Source organism: Oncorhynchus nerka, linkage group LG18 (genome assembly GCF_034236695.1).
Source record: "Oncorhynchus nerka isolate Pitt River linkage group LG18, Oner_Uvic_2.0, whole genome shotgun sequence".
NCBI classification, from domain to species: domain Eukaryota; kingdom Metazoa; phylum Chordata; class Actinopteri; order Salmoniformes; family Salmonidae; genus Oncorhynchus; species Oncorhynchus nerka.
Genome location: NC_088413.1, coordinates 4,773,841 through 4,792,007, shown reverse-complemented (window position 1 = coordinate 4,792,007; position 18,167 = coordinate 4,773,841). Strand labels below are relative to the sequence as shown.

General features: G+C 44.7%; 1 protein-coding gene across 1 annotated transcript in view; it reads right to left on the bottom strand.

The window, feature by feature from the left end:
- Nucleotides 1-557: 557 nt before the first annotated feature.
- Nucleotides 558-18,167, bottom strand: part of LOC135561721 (glutamate receptor 2-like) — a 103,931-nt gene continuing 86,321 nt past the window's right edge. The window contains exons 13-15 of the mRNA XM_065003457.1: nt 8,853-9,100; nt 6,756-6,870; nt 558-836 (exon numbers count right to left, since the gene is read on the bottom strand). Of these exons, the coding sequence (XP_064859529.1) occupies nt 558-836; nt 6,756-6,870; nt 8,853-9,100 (642 nt within the window). The remainder of the gene's footprint in view (nt 837-6,755; nt 6,871-8,852; nt 9,101-18,167) is intronic.

Here is an 18,167-nt window from a genome sequence, read left to right as displayed (position 1 = left end):
CCCATCCCCTCTTAAACATGAGGATGGAGAGGAGAGAGGAGGGATGAGGAGAGAGGAGGGATGAGGAGAGAGGAGGGATGAGGAGAGAGGTGAGGGAAAGGAGGGGGAGGAGAGATGGATGGGAGAGGAGAGAGGAGGGATGAGGGATGAGGAGAGAGGTGAGATGAGGGATGAGGAGAGAGGTGAGATGAGGAGGGGAGAGGGGAGATGGAGGAGTGGAGGGATGAGGAGGGGAGAGGGGAGAGGAGGGATGAGAAGAGAGGTGAGGGAAAGGAGGGGGAAGAGAGATGGATGGGAGAGGAGAGAAGGGAGATGGAGGAGTGGAGGGAGGAGATGAGAGATGGAGGAGTGGAGGGAGGAGAGGAGGGGAGATGGAGGAGTGGAGGGAGGAGAGGAGAGAGGAGGGGAGATGAGAGATGGAGGAGTAGAGGGAGGAGAGGAGAGAGGAGGGGAGATGGAGGAGTGGAGGGAGGAGATGGACAGGCGAGGTGTGATTGACTGACTGACTGATTGACTGACAGGATGGCTGGTTTGTGAGAACCTCTTTCCTACCCCTCCTAGATTTTTACACTTTCCATTCCGTACACGTTGTAGCCTTCCTTATAAGTAGCAAAGTTGTGTGAGTTGTGAGAGGAGGAGGAGGAGGGGAGGGTGTTCTGGTTGTGGGCGCTCTGAGCCAGGTGCAGTGTGTTCTGAGCCACCTTCATTCTCTTGGCCTCGGCCCGGGACTTGTAGCAGAACTCCACCAGGGCCACCAGCATGGCCAGACCCAGCCCTCCAACCAGGATATAGAACACACCTGCTACGTTGCTGAGGCTCAGAGCACTGGTCTTCTCCTGGGAAACACACACACACGCACGCACACACGCACACACACACACACACACATACACACACACAGGCACACACACACGCAGGCATGCACACACAGGCACCCACACACAGGCGCACACACACGCACACGCAGGCACACACACACACGCGCAGGCACACACAGGCACACACACATACACACACACACACGCAGGCACACACACATACACACACACACACGCAGGCACACACACACACGCACACACAGGCACACACACACAGGTACACACACACAGGCACACACACACACGCACACACAGGCACACACACACAGGCACACACACACAGGCACACACACACACACACGCACACGCAGGCACACACACACACACACAGGCACACACACACAGGCACACACACACAGGCACACACACACAGGCACACACACACACACACACGCACACGCAGGCACACACACACACACACAGGCACACACACACACACACACACAGGCACACACACACACACACAGGCACACACACACACAGGCGCACACACAGACAGACAGTTGCATCAGGTAGGGCAGGGTCAGGATGTAAAGGAGAAAGCATTACAACATGTTGTTCCTGCAGTATATATCAAAAATCAATAATTTTGCACGCCCAATTTTTCAGTTTTTGGTTTGTTAAAAAAGTTTGAAATATCCAATAAATGTCGTTCCACTTCATGATTGTGTCCCACTTGTTGTTGATTCTTCACAAAAAAATACAGTTTTATATCTTTATGTTTGAAGCCTGAAATGTGGCAAAAGGTCGCAAAGTTCAAGGGGGCCGAATACTTTCGCAAGGCACTGTATCAGCTGTCTGGGGCTGTTACACATGCAGGCTTCTGTGTGTGTTATTTCCTTGGTGGAAGACAGCCTATTGGGGCTGGGAAAGCATTCGGCCATGTTGTAGACAGAACTGGTCATCAAATTTCCTTTGGTACTATACCTAGAGAAAAAGTCATTAATATTCACCCGTAGTGTGATTGGCTGAGTCTTCTTGGGTATGTGACATCACACAGATGTGCTGCAGAGCCATCTAGTCATGGCAGGAAGTACTGTACTGTGCTGCAGAACCATCTAGTCATGGCAGGAAGTACTGTACTGTGCTGCAGAACCATCTAGTCATGGCAGGAAGTACTGTACTGTGCTGCAGAACCATCTAGTCATGGCAGGAAGTACTGTACTGTGCTGCAGAGCCATCTAGTCATGGCAGGAAGTACTGTACTGTGCTGCAGAACCATCTAGTCATAGCAGGAAGTACTGTACTGTGCTGCAGAACCATCTAGTCATGGCAGGAAGTACTGTACTGTGCTGCAGAACCATCTAGTCATGGCAGGAAGTACTGTACTGTAGAACCATCTAGTCATGGCAGGAAGTACTGTACTGTGCTGCAGAACCATCTAGTCATGGCAGGAAGTACTGTACTGTGAACCTCTAGTCAGAGCCAGTACTGTACTGTGCTGCAGAACCATCTAGTCATGGCAGGAAGTACTGTACTGTGCTGCAGAGCCATCTAGTCATGGCAGGAAGTACTGTACTGTGCTGCAGAGCCATCTAGTCATGGCAGGAAGTACTGTACTGTGAATGACTGGCCATCTAGTCATGGCAGGAAGTACTGTACTGTGCTGCAGAACCATCTAGTCATGGCAGGAAGTACTGTACTGTGCTGCAGAACCATATAGTCATGGCAGGAAGTACTGTACTGCAGAGCCATCTAGTCATGGCAGGAAGTACTGCACTGTGCTGCAGAGCCATATAGTCATGGCAGGAAGTACTGTACTGTGCTGCAGAGCCATCTAGTCATGGCAGGAAGTACTGTACTGTGCTGCAGAGCCATCTAGTCATGGCAGGAAGCACTGTACGACTTGGGGAACTCAGCTTGATCACCAAATTCATTGGGAATGAAATGAAAGCCTATCCAGCTAGTTACCAATCTATTTTAGTTTCACTGTCATTTATAAAACAATGGTTGTTATTTTTACCTTTCCACAAACTGTCTGTTGCTTGATATGAGCAAGTTATCGCAAATGTATCACAGAATAGGTCTTCCAAGATTAGCTAGCTAGTAGTGGCTACTGCCTGGCCACTGATATGGCTAGTAGTGGCTACTGCCTGGCCACTGATATGGCTAGTAGTGGCTACTTCCTGGCCACTGATCTAGCTAATAGTGGCTACTTCCTGGCCACTGATCTAGCTAGTAGTGGCTACTGCCTGGCCACTGATATGGCTAGCAGTGGCTACTGCCTGGCCACTGATCTAGCTAGTAGTGGCTACTGCCTGGCCACTGATCTAGCTAGTAGTGGCTACTGCCTGGCCACTGATCTAGCTAGTAGTGGCTACTGCCTGGCCACTGATCTAGCTAGCAGTGGCTACTGCCTGGCCACTGATCTAGCTAGTAGTGGTTGCTGCCTGGCCACTGATCTAGCTAGTAGTGGCTACTGCCTGGCCACTGATCTGGCTAGCAGTGGCTACTGCCTGGCCACTGATCTAGCTAGTAGTGGCTACTGCCTGGCCACTGATGTAGCTAGTAGTGGCTACTGCCTGGCCACTGATCTAGCTAGTAGTGGCTACTGCCTGGCCACTGATCTAGCTAGTAGTGGCTACTGCCTGGCCACTGATATGGCTAGTAATGGCTACTGCCTGGCCACTGATATGGCTAGTAGTGGCTACTGCCTGGCCACTGATCTAGCTAGTAGTGGCTACTGCCTGGCCACTGATCTAGCTAGTAGTAGCTACTGCCTGGCCACTGATCTAGCTAGTAATGGCTACTGCCTGGCCACTGATATGGCTAGTAGTGGCTACTGCCTGGCCACTGATCTAGCTAGTAGTGGCTACTGCCTGGCCACTGATCTAGCTAGTAGTGGCTACTGCCTGGCCACTGATATAGCTAGCAGTGGCTACTGCCTGGCCACTGATATGGCTAGTAATGGCTACTGCCTGGCCACTGATCTAGCTAGTAGTGGCTACTGCCTGGCCACTGATCTAGCTAGTAGTGGCTACCGCCACTGATATGGCTAGTAGTGGCACTGATCTAGCTAGTAGTGGCTACTGCCTGGCCACTGATCTAGCTAGTAGTGGCTACTGCCTGGCCACTGATCTAGCTAGTAGTGGCTACTGCCTGGCCACTGATCTAGCTAGTAGTGGCTACTGCCTGGCCACTGATCTAGCTAGTAGTGGCTACTGCCTGGCCACTGATCTAGCTAGTAGTGGCTACTGCCTGGCCACTGATCTAGCTAGTAGTGGCTACTGCCTGGCCACTGATCTAGCTAGTAATGGCTACTGCCTGGCCACTGATCTTGCTAGCTACATTGCAGTAATTAGCTATCCTCCTAAATCCTCCTATGAGTTGAACATATTTGTCAGAAAACAAACTAGTTTTCCATGGTGTAACCATTTTCTAAGCAGTTGGCCACTGTAGCCTGTGTGCCCATTAGCTCCAGAGTCTAGCTAACTGTGTCCTTTGGCATCAACAATAGGCTAGTTAGCTTGTTGGCTACTGTCTGGCCAGTGTGAGCCAACATGCTAGCTACCTATCTACATTTCAGTCAGTAGCTATATTAAACGAGCTATGAGTTGAACATAGAGTGGGTGGCTGAAAACAAACTAGTATCCAGTTGTTGCTGCCCCTGGTGGAATCATCTCTCACCCCCTGGCTCCAGAATAAAAAACGGAATGGGAAAAATGTCCTGGTGACAAACCCTTAGCGTTTATGACCATTTTTGAGTTGTTTCATAAGAAAAAGTCTGAGATGACTTCAACCCTGTAGCTAGCTGGCAAGCCATGACTCCAACCATGTAGCTAGCTGGCAAGCCCACAATGACTCCAACCATGTAGCTAGCTGGCAAGCCATGACTCCAACCATGTAGCTAGCTGGCAAGCCATGACTTCAACCCTGTAGCTAGCTGGCAAGCCATGACTCCAACCCTGTAGCTAGCTGGCAAGCCCACCTTGACTCCAACCCTGTAGCTAGCTGGCAAGCCCACCTTGACTCCAACCCTGTAGCTAGCTGGCAAGCCCACATTGACTCCATTCCTGTAGCTAGCTGGCAAGCCATGACTCCAACCCTGTAGCTAGCTGGCAAGCCATGACTCCAAAGCTGTAGCTAACTGGCAAGCCATGACTCCAACCCTGTAGCTAGCTGACAAGCCCACCTTGACTCCAACCCTGTAGCTAGCTGGCAAGCCATGCCTCCAACCCTGTAGCTAGCTGGCAAGCCATGACTCCAACCCTGGAGCTAGCTGGCAAGCCCACCATGACTCCAACCCTGTAGCTAGCTGGCAAGCCCACCTTGACTCCAACCCTGTAGCTAGCTGGCAAGCCCACCTTGACTCCAACCCTGTAGCTAGCTGGCAAGCCATGACTCCAACCCTGTAGCTAGCTGGCAAGCCCACCATGACTCCAACCCTGTAGCTAGCTGGCAAGCCCACCTTGACTCCAACCCTGTAGCTAGCTGGCAAGCCCACCTTGACTCCAACCCTGTAGCTAGCTGGCAAGCCCACCTTGACTCCAACCCTGTAGCTAGCTGGCAAGCCCACCTTGACTCCAACCCTGTAGCTAGCTTGCAAGCCCACCTTGACTCCAACCCTGTAGCTAGCTGGCAAGCCCACCTTGACTCCAACCCTGTAGCTAGCTGGCAAGCCCACCTTGACTCCAACCCTGTAGCTAGCTGGCAAGCCCACCTTGACTCCAACCCTGTAGCTAGCTGGCAAGCCCACCTTGACTCCAACCCTGTAGCTAGCTGGCAAGCCCACCTTGACTCCAACCCTGTAGCTAGCTGGCAAGCACATCTTGGTGACAAGGTTCCTGCGCGGGAATCTTAGATTTGTCTTTTAATTTTAAAATAACTGTCATTGATGTGATTTCATATACGAGGAGAAATTGTCTGCCATGTTTGTGTTTTGTTAAGGGCCCAGAGTGACCAAGAAGGCTCAACCAATCACCCTACGGATATTATTGACTTTGCCTCCGGGCATCCTATGAAGGGAATTGTAACATACTGGTTTTGTGTGTGTAGACAGTGTGTAGTACTGTGGTGTGTTCTGTGTTAAACAGTACTGCATGTGAACAGCAGTCTCAACTCAAACCACACATTTATTTACCCTGCTAGCCTTATGGGGTGTCGTTTGTAAAGTTGAATCATCTCAATGTTTTACAATCTGATTTATAAGGACGTTTTCTTTATTTGGACCTGATAAATCTATCTTTAGAAACGGCACCACATACTAGCCGGACTGACACAGACAGTGTGTGTACAGTGTGTGTGTGTGTCCCACTGTGACTGACCTTACTTCCTGAGTCCTTGGTTCCACATTCCCCTTTATCGTACCACCACTTGTTCTTTAGCTTGTCTAAGACTCCTTGTTCACTGAGTTTCAACACCGCTAGGTTTACTGGCACTCTTCACACGGCACGGGGAATAACATAAATAACATTAGCTATGTTATGTTATGTTATTATTTCATGACATACAGCTGTTATGTAGCCTTATGTAGCTTCCTGCCTCCCTACAACAGCTGTTATTAAGCCTTATCTAGCCTTCCTATGTGTTGTCTGATTGAGATGGCGATAGGCCTTGTTGCTCTACATGTCCTGGCTGAACATTGAGCTCAACCAGACAGATAGGCACCAACGCATCACCCTGAGTAAGCAACACAGACACAGAGCACAGCCTCTCTACTTCACATAGCTCAATGGTCTGTGTATATATATATATATGCTTTTTTTGACTGCCAAATGAAATCAATCAATCAATCCCCCTGATCCATTCAAGGAGTTGATTAGCTCCAGAATCCCAGGGGTGAGCTGTGTGTGTCGGCGCCGTGCCGTGTGTGTGCTGCTTACTCCCTGGCCTTAGTTACCAGTCTGTGGCCTGGTGGCGGCTGGGGGCGGGGCTAACCTTGCTTTCTCCTCCTCCGCTGCCACACTCTCCCTTGTCGTACCACCATTTATTTTTCAGTTTGTCCAACAGGCCCTGCTCATTCAGTTTTAACACGGCCAGGTTCACTGCATTTCTACCAAGATAAAACACACTGGTGAGACAGGATGATGTGACAGGTCTGTTCCCCGAGCTGATCCTTAGCAGTTAGCCTTAACCTTAGATATTACCATTACTGTTAGCAATTAGCCTTAACCTTAATATTACTACAACCATTAGCATTAGCACCAGGATTAGCGTAATCCTGTAAATCAGCATTAGCAATTAGCTTAGCATAATGTATCAGCCTCTGTTATTGGGAAGGTGGCTAAAGGCTAGTGTACAGAGGGCTAACATAATGAGATAATATAATATACATGCTTGGGCTATAGCCAGTAATAAACTGGTTTATATTATAATAATAATTATAATAATATTATTATCCAGTAATAAACTGGTTTATATTATAATAATAATTATAATAATATTATTATCAAGTAATAAACTGGTTTATATTATAATAATAATAATAATAATAATAATAATAATAATAATAATAATATAATAATAATAATAATATTAATAATAATAATAATAATAATAATAATATAATAATAATAATAATATTAATATTAATAATAATAATAATAATAATAATAATAATAATATGACCCAGTAATAAACCGGTCTAAATAATAATAATAGTCACATGACCCACAGTGTCAGAGAACAGACATCACTCCAGAGAAACAGAGCGATCAGACAGCAGTTCAACAGATAGGCATTTAAACAAATATGAAACACAACAGTCATGCAGATTGACTAATTAAAGATCACACTAGTTGCCTTGTAAACATACTCCTTAACCATCCTTCCTCAGTACCCGGATATTCCCTAACCCAACCCCTAGCCCTAACCCTAAACCCAAACCTGATCTTGACCCTCATACTATGGCTGCTCCAAAACAACCCAGGCATTAGCGACAACATTCTCTCTTCAGCCAATCAGGAAGAAGCAAGATAACTATTGGTCTGAAGCCCATCCCTAGGTACTGCAGGGGTTTATTGTGACCAGCCACTAAGAACTATGGGTAATGTAGTCCTGTGGCCAGCCACTAAAAACTATAGGTAGTGTAGTTCTATTTCCAGCTGCCAAGAACTCTGGGGTAGTTTTGTCTTCCCTAGGCTTACAGGTGATCAGAGCTGGGAATGGGGAGTACTATACTGTACTATATTATACTAGACTATTCTAATATAAACCACTGTGTATCAGGTCATCAGAGCTGGGAATGGGGAGTACTATACTGTACTATATTATACTAGACTATTCTAATATAAACCACTGTGTATCAGGTCATCAGGGTAGGTAAGATACTATAACAACATTAGAGGACATATTGTTATACTATAATATAATATAATATACTATACTATACTAGCCTGTATATAAACCACTGTGTTTCAGGTCATCAGGGTAGGTAAGATACTATAACAACATTAGAGGACATATTGTTATACTATAATATACTATACTATACTATACTATACTAGCCTGTATATAAACCACTGTGTTTCAGGTCATCAGGGTAGGTAAGATACTATAACAACATTAGAGGACATATTGTTATACTATAATATACTATACTATACTATACTAGCCTGTATATAAACCACTGTGTTTCAGGTCATCAGGGTAGGTAAGATACTATAACAACATTAGAGGACATATTGTTATACTATAATATACTATACTATACTATACTAGCCTGTATATAAACCACTGTGTTTCAGGTCATCAGGGTAGGTAAGATACTATAACAACATTAGAGGACATATTGTTATACTATAATATAATATACTATACTATACTATACTATACTAGCCTGTATATAAACCACTGTGTTTCAGGTCATCAGGGTAGGTAAGATACTATAACAACATTAGAGGACATATTGTTATACTATAATATACTATACTATACTATACTAGCCTGTATATAAACCACTGTGTTTCAGGTCATCAGGGTAGGTAAGATACTATAACAACATTAGAGAACATATTGTTATACTATCTCACCCACCTTAATGGGGAGCCTTTTGGCGTAGCGATGCCGTATCCTTTAGAGTCCAGGTTCCCTCCCACCTTCATGGTGTCGCAGGGTTTCCTCTGCTCGATGTACTCGTTCATGGTGGACTCCAGAAGGTACGCGTACTTCCCCTTGGACTTCCTGACTCTCAGCACCCCCTCCGCCGTCTTCTTCACAAACGGAGACGGCTCCGCTGACTTCATGTACTGCCACATCTTGTCAAACAGTGCTATCTTCGACCTCTGTTGAGAGACAACACATTAGAACTACACCCTAACCTCTACACCCGCCACATCTTGTCAAACAGCAATATCTTCGACCTCTGTTGAGAGACAACACATTAGAACTACACCTTAGGGTAGGACGGTATACCATATTTGACTATATACAGGTTTTGATACACAGACCAGTGTGTTCTACTATACACAGGTTTTGATACAGACCAGTGTGTTCTACTATATACAGGTGTTGATACACAGACCAGTGTGTTCTACTATATACAGGTTTTGATACACAGACCAGTGTATTCTACTATATACAGGTTTTGATACACAGACCAGTGTGTTCTACTATATACAGGTTTTGATACACAGACCAGTGTGTTCTACTATATACAGGTGTTGATACACAGACCAGTGTGTTCTACTATATACAGGTGTTGATACACAGACCAGTGTGTTCTACTATATACAGGTTTTGATACACAGACCAGTGTGTTCTACTATATACAGGTGTTGATACACAGACCAGTGTGTTCTACTATATACAGGTGTTGATACACAGACCAGTGTGTTCTACTATATACAGGTTTTGATACACAGACCAGTGTGTTCTACTATATACAGGTGTTGATACACAGACCAGTGTGTTCTACTATATACAGGTTTGATACACAGACCAGTGTGTTCTACTATATACAGGTGTTGATACTGTGTTCTACTATATACAGGTGTTGATACAGACCAGTGTGTTCTACTATATACAGGTTTTGATACACAGTGTGTTCTACTATATACAGGTGTTGATACAGACCAGTGTGTTCTACTATATACAGGTGTTGATACACAGTGTGTTCTACTATATACAGGTGTTGATACACAGACCAGTGTGTTCTACTATATACAGGTGTTGATACACAGACCAGTGTGTTCTACTATATACAGGTGTTGATACACAGACCAGTGTGTTCTACTATATACAGGTGTTGATACACAGACCAGTGTGTTCTACTATATACAGGTGTTGATACACAGACCAGTGTGTTCTACTATATACAGGTTTTGATACACAGACCAGTGTGTTCTACTATATACAGGTTTTGATACAGACCAGTGTGTTCTACTATATACAGACCAGTGTGTTCTACTATATACAGGTTTTGATACACAGACCAGTGTGTTCTACTATATACAGGTTTTGATACACAGACCAGTGTGTTCTACTATATACAGGTTTTGATACACAGACCAGTGTGTTCTACTATATACAGGTGTTGATACACAGACCAGTGTGTTCTACTATATACAGGTGTTGATACACAGACCAGTGTGTTCTACTATATACAGGTGTTGATACACAGATAGTGTGTTCTACAGGTTTTGATACACAGACCAGTGTGTTCTACTATATACAGGTTTTGATACACAGACCAGTGTGTTCTACTATATACAGGTTTTGATACACAGACCAGTGTGTTCTACTATATACAGGTTTTGATACACAGACCAGTGTGTTCTACTATATACAGGTTTTGATACACAGACCAGTGTGTTCTACTATATACAGGTGTTGATACACAGACCAGTGTGTTGATACTGTGTTCTACTATATACAGGTTTTGATACACAGACCAGTGTGTTCTACTATATACAGGTTTTGATACACAGACCAGTGTGTTCTACTATATACAGGTGTTGATACACAGACCAGTGTGTTCTACTATATACAGGTGTTGATACACAGACCAGTGTGTTCTACTATATACAGGTGTTGATACAGACCAGTGTGTTCTACTATATACAGGTGTTGATACACAGACCAGTGTGTTCTACTATATACAGGTGTTGATACACAGACCAGTGTGTTCTACTATATACAGGTGTTGATACACAGACCAGTGTGTTCTACTATATAGAGGTTTTGATACACAGACCAGTGTGTTCTACTATATACAGGTTTTGATACACAGACCAGTGTGTTCTACTATATACAGGTGTTGATACACAGACCAGTGTGTTCTACTATATAGAGGTTTTGATACACAGACCAGTGTGTTCTACTATATACAGGTTTTGATACACAGACCAGTGTATTCTACTATATACAGGTGTTGATACACAGACCAGTGTGTTCTACTATATACAGGTGTTGATACACAGACCAGTGTGTTCTACTATATACAGGTGTTGATACAGACCAGTGTGTTCTACTATATACAGGTGTTGATACACAGACCAGTTTGGGTCGTTACTTTAGACCAGTGTATTTTACCCTAACCCTACATTCTATAAAGGTATTTCAATGTTTGACTTGTTTTGGACGACATTCTGCACATGTTCTCATCAATGAAACATTTGATCTCCATACAGTTTTCTGTTTCCAAAACTACAATCTATAACAAACCCTTTTGCCAAAGTTTCTAAAAAATGTCATTGCTTAGAAGGAGGGCGATTAGAGCTTTTGCACACACGCACTTCACAGAGTAGGCAAATCCTAACCGAAATATGCAAATAAACGCTAGAACACGCCAATAGGATCTCACTAGCTGGTGCTTGGCTCCGCCCACCCCCTTGCTTGGCTCCGCCCACCTCCTTGCTTGGCTCCGCCCACCTCCTTGCTTGGCTCTGCCCACCTCCTTGCTTGGCCCCGCCCACCTCATTGATTGGCTCCGCCCACCTCATTGATTGGCTCCGCCCACCTCTTTGCTTGGCTCCGCCCACCTCCTTGCTTGGCTCTGCCCACCTCCTTGCTTGGCTCCGCCCACCCCCTTGCTTGGCTCCGCCCACCTCCTTGCTTGGCTCTGCCCACTATGATTAATTTGCTCCCGTTAGACCAGAGCCTGTCGTTTCCATCTTGGGTTAGTCATAAAAATATTGGATACCAGTGCTAGTGTTGGCCAAGATCAGCATGTTGTTTGTGCAACAGTATCCTCTAAATCAGAGAGGAATCGGCAAAGCAAGAATAAGTTAGATAGCTAGCTAGATGAAGTAAGAAAGAACATCTAATGTAACATCGTATAGGGTCCCCTGGGAAACGTTAGCCAACACTTTGATCCCTACTCTGTCACAATAATTCCTACCTGGCTTATCCATTTGTTGTCAGCACTTTGAATACACCATTTTCAAAGTGCTGCCCACTATATACCAATTACTAAATCATAAAAATGTAAACCCAACATAATGTAATGTCACGATCGTTAGAATAAATGGACCAAAGCGCAGCGTGATCTGGGTTCCACATTTCTAGGTGAAACTCGCAGCAAAAGAAAAAACAAATCTCAAAACGAAACGTGAAGCTAACAATAGTTCTAACAGGCAACTACCCATAGTCAAGATCCCACAAAGTACAAAGGGGAAATGGCTGCCTAAATATGATCCCCAATCAGAGACAACGATAAACAGCTGCCTCTGATTGGGAACCATACCAGGTCAACATAGAACTATAATTACCTAGATGACCCACCCTAGTCACACCCCGACCTAACCAACATAGAACTATAATTACCTAGATGACACACCCTAGTCACACCCCGACCTAACCAACATAGAACTATAATCCCCTAGATGACCCACCCTAGTCACACCCCGACCTAACCAACATAGAACTATAATCCCCTAGATGACCCACCCTAGTCACACCCCGACCTAACCAACATAGAACTATAATTACCTAGATGAACCACCCTAGTCACACCCCGACCTAACCAACATAGAACTATAATTACCTAGATGACCCACCCTAGTCACACCCGACCTAACCAACATAGAACTATAATTACCTAGATGACCCACCCTAGTCACACCCCGACCTAACCAACATAGAACTATAATTACCTAGATGACCCACCCTAGTCACACCCCGACCTAACCAACATAGAACTATAATCCCCTAGATGACCCACCCTAGTCACACCCCGACCAACATAGAGAATAAACAGCTCTCTATGGGCATGACATGTAAAGTGTTGGTCCCATGTTTCATGAGCTGAAAAAAACACCCCAGAAATGTTACATTACACAGGTGCACCTTGTGCCGGGGACAATAAAAGGCCAGTTTCATGAGCTGAAAAAAAACACCCCAGAAATGTTCTATAGGCATAAAAAGCTTATTCCTTTCAATTTTGGGCACAAATTTGTTTACATCCCTGTTAGTGAGCATTTCTCCTTTGTCAAGATAATCCATCCACCTGACAGGTGTGGCATATCAAGAAGCTGATTAAACAGCATGATCATTACACAGGTGCACCTTGTGCTGGGGACAATAAAAGGCCAGTTTAAAATGTGCAGTTTTGTCACAACACAATGCCACAGATGTCTCAAGTTTTGAGGGAGTGTGCAGTTGGTATGCTGATTGCAGGAATGTCCTGAGCTGTTAACTGAGAATTCAATGTTAATTTCTCTACCATAAGCCGCCTTCAGCATCGTTTTAGAGAATTTGGCAGTACGTCCAACTGGCCTTTCAACCACAGACTACGAGTAACTACGCCAGCCCAGGACCTCTAGATCCGGCTTCTTCACCTGTGGGATTGTCTGAGACCAGCCACCCGGACAGCTGATGAAACTGAAGAGTATTTCTGTCTGTAATAAAGCCCTTTGTGGGGAAAACTCATTCTTATTGGCTGGGCCTGGCTCCCCAGTGGGTGGGCCTGGCTCCCCAGTGGGTGGGCCTGGCTCCCAAGTGAAAATCAAATCAAATTTATTGGTCCCATACACATGGTTAGCAGATGCTATTGGTCACATACACGTGGTTAGCAGATGCTATTGGTCACATACACGTGGTTAGCAGATGTTAATGCGAGTGTAGTGAAATGCTTGTGCTTCCAGCTCCGACAGGGCAGTAATATCTAACCAGTAATATCTAACTAAATGCTTGTGCTTCTAACTCTGACAGTGCAGTAATATCTAACTAAATGCTTGTGCTTCTAACTCTGACAGGGCAGTAATATCTAAGCAGTAATATCTAAGCAGTAATATCTAACCAGTAATATCTAACCAGTAATATTTAACTAAATGCTTGTGCTTCTAACTCTGACAGGGCAGTAATATCTAAGCAGTAATATCTAAGCAGTAATATTTAACCAGTAATATCTAACTAAATGCTTGTGCTTCTCGCTCTGACAGGGCAGTAATATCTAACCAGTAATATCTAACCAGTAATATCTAACTAAATGCTTGTGCTTCTAGCTCTGACAGGGCAGTAATATCTAACCAGTAATATCTAACTAAATGCTTGTGCTTCTAACTCTGACAGGGCAGTAATATCTAAGCAGTAATATCTAACTAAATGCTTGTGCTTCTAACTCTGACAGTAATATCTAACTAATATCTAACTAAATGCTTGTGCTTCTAACTCTGACAATGCAGTAATATCTAACCAGTAATATCTAACTAAATGCTTGTGCTTCTAGCTCTGACAGGGCAGTAATATCTAACCAGTAATATCTAACTAAATGCTTGTGCTTCTAACTCTGACAATGCAGTAATATCTAAGCAGTAATATCTAACTAAATGCTTGTGCTTCTAACTCTGACAATGCAGTAATATCTAAGCAGTAATATCTAACTAAATGCTTGTGCTTCTAACTCTGACAATGCAGTAATATCTAAGCAGTAATATCTAACTAAATGCTTGTGCTTCTAGCTCTGACAGGGCAGTAATATCTAACTAAATGCTTGTGCTTCTAGCTCTGACAGGGCAGTAATATCTAACCAGTAATATTTAACCAGTAATATCTAACCAGTAATATCTAACCAGTAATATCTAACCAGTAATATCTAACCAGTAATATTTAACCAGTAATATCTAACTAAATGCTTGTGCTTCTAGCTCTGACAGGGCAGTAATATCTAACTAAATGCTTGTGCTTCTAGCTCTGACAGGGCAGTAATATCTAACCAGTAATATCTAACTAAATGCTTGTGCTTCTAACTCTGACAGGGCAGTAATATCTAACCAGTAATATCTAACCAGTAATATCTAACCAGTAATATCTAACCAGTAATATCTAAGCAGTAATATCTAACCAGTAATATTTAACCAGTAATATCTAACTAAATGCTTGTGCTTCTAGCTCCGACAGGGCAGTAATATCTAAGCAGTAATATCTAAGAGGTTCACAACCTATACCCAAAATATATGTAAATCTAAGTGAGGAATGGATAAAAAATATATACATATGTCAGAGCAGCATTGGACTAAGATACAGTGGAAGAGTATAGAATACAGTATATACATATGAGATGGGTGGAATAGTATAGAATACAGTATATACATATGAGATGGGTGGAATAGTATAGAATACAGTATATACATATGAGATGAATGGAATAGTATAGAATACAGTATATATATATGAGATGGGTGGCATAGTATAGAATACAGTATATATATATATGAGATGGGTGGAATAGTATAGAATACAGTATATATATATGAGATGGGTGGAATAGTATAGAATACAGTATATATATATGAGATGGGTGGCATAGTATAGAATACAGTATATATATATATGAGATGGGTGGCATAGTATAGAATACAGTATATATATATATGAGATGGGTGGCATAGTATAGAATACAGTATATATATATATGAGATGGGTGGCATAGTATAGAATACAGTATATACATATGAGATGAGTAATGCAAGATAAGGAGACATTATTAAAGTGGCTAGTGTTTCATTTCCTTAAAGTGGCCAGTGATTCCTAAGTGGGTGGGCCTATTCCCTCCCAGGCCCACCCATGGCTGAGCCCCTGCACATTCATGTGAAATCCATAGATTAGGGCCTAATTCATTTATTTAAATTGACTGATTTCCTAATATGAAGTGTAACTCAGTAAAATCTTAGAAATTATTGCTTGTTGGGTTCGTTTTTTGTTCAGTATATATCCATAAACCCTACACCCTAACCCCTGCTTCCTAGCCTCTAATCCCTACTCCCTAACCCCTGCTTCCTAGCCTCTAATCCCTACTCCCTAACCCCTGCTTCCTAGCCTCTAATCCCTACACCCTAACCCCTGCTTCCTAGCCTCTAATCCCTACACCCTAACCTCTGCTTCCTAGCCTCTAATCCCTACACCCTAACCCCTGATTCCTAGGCTCTAATCCCTACACCCTAACCCCTGCTTCCCAGCCTCTAATCCCTACACCCTAACCCCTGCTTCCTAACCTCTAATCCCTACACCCTAACCCCTGCTTCCTAGCCTCTAATCCCTAAACCCTAACCCCTGATTCCTAGGCTCTAATCCCTACACCCTAACCCCTGCTTCCTAGCCTCTAATCCCTACACCCTAACCCCTGCTTCCTAACCTCTAATCCCTACACCCTAACCCCTGCTTCCTAGCCTCTAATCTCTACACCCTAACCCCTGCTTCCTAGCCTCTAATCCCTACACCCTAACCCCTGCTTCCTATCCTCTAATCCCTACACCCTAACCCCTGCTTCCTAGCCTCTAATCCCAACACCCTAAACCCTGCTTCCTATCCTCTAATCCCTACACCCTAACCCCTGCTTCCTAGCCTCTAATCCCTACACCCTAACCCCTGCTTCCTAGCCTCTAATCCCTACACCCTAACCCATGCTTCTTAGCCTCTAATCCCTACACCCTAACCCCTGCTTCCTAGCCTCTAATCCCTAACCCCTGCTTCCTAGCCTCTAATCCCTACACCCTAACCCCTGCTTCCTTGCCTCTAATCCCTACACCCTAACCCCTGCTTCCTAGCCTCTAATCCCTAACCCCTGCTTCCTAGCCTCTAATCCCTAACCCCTGCTTCCTATCCTCTAATCCCTACACCCTAAACCCTGCTTCCTACCCTCTAATCCCTACACCCTAACCCCTGCTTCCTAGCCTCTAATCCCTACACCCTAACCCCTGCTTCCTAGCCTCTAACCCTAACTCCTGCTTCCTAGCCTCTAATCCCTAACCCCTGCTTCCTAGCCTCTAATCCCTACACCCTAACCCCTGCTTCCTAGCCTCTAATCCCTACACCCTAACCCCTGCTTCCTAGCCTCTAATCCCTACACCCTAACCCCTGCTTCCTAGCCTCTAACCCTAACTCCTGCTTCCTAGCTTCTAATCCCTAACCCCTGCTTCCTAGCCTCTAATCCCTACACCCTAACCCCTGCTTCCTAGCCTCTAACCCTAACTCCTGCTTCCTAGCCTCTAATCCCTAACCCCTGCTTCCTAGCCTCTAATCCCTACACCCTAACCCCTGCTTCCTAGCCTCTAATCCCTACACCCCTGCTTCCTAGCCTCTAATCCCTACACCCTAACCCCTGCTTCCTAGCCTCTAATCCCTACACCCTAACCCCTGCTTCCTAGCCTCTAATCCCTACACCCTAACCTCTGCTTCCTAGCCTCTAATCCCTACACCCTAACCCCTGATTCCTAGCCTCTAATCCCTACACCCTAACCCCTGCTTCCTAGCCTCTAATCCCTACACCCTAACCCATGCTTCCTAACCTCTAATCCCTACACCCTAACCCCTGCTTCCTAGCCTCTAATCCCTACACCCTAACCCCTGCTTCCTAGCCTCTAATCCCTACACCCTAACCCCTGCTTCCTATCCTCTAATCCCTACACCCTAACCCCTGCTTCCTAGCCTCTAATCCCTACACCCTAAACCCTGCTTCCTATCCTCTAATCCCTACACCCTAACCCCTGCTTCCTAGCCTCTAATCCCTACACCCTAACCCCTGCTTCCTAGCCTCTAATCCCTACACCCTAACCCATGCTTCTTAGCCTCTAATCCCTACACCCTAACCCCTGCTTCCTAGCCTCTAATCACTAACCCCTGCTTCCTAGCCTCTAATCCCTACACCCTAACCCCTGCTTCCTAGCCTCTAATCCCTACACCCTAACCCCTGCTTCCTAGCCTCTAATCCCTAACCCCTGCTTCCTAGCCTCTAATCCCTACACCCTAAACCCTGCTTCCTATCCTCTAATCCCTACACCCTAACCCCTGCTTCCTAGCCTCTAATCCCTACACCCTAACCCCTGCTTCCTAGCCTCTAACCCTAACTCCTGCTTCCTAGCCTCTAATCCCTAACCCCTGCTTCCTAGCCTCTAATCCCTACACCCTAACCCC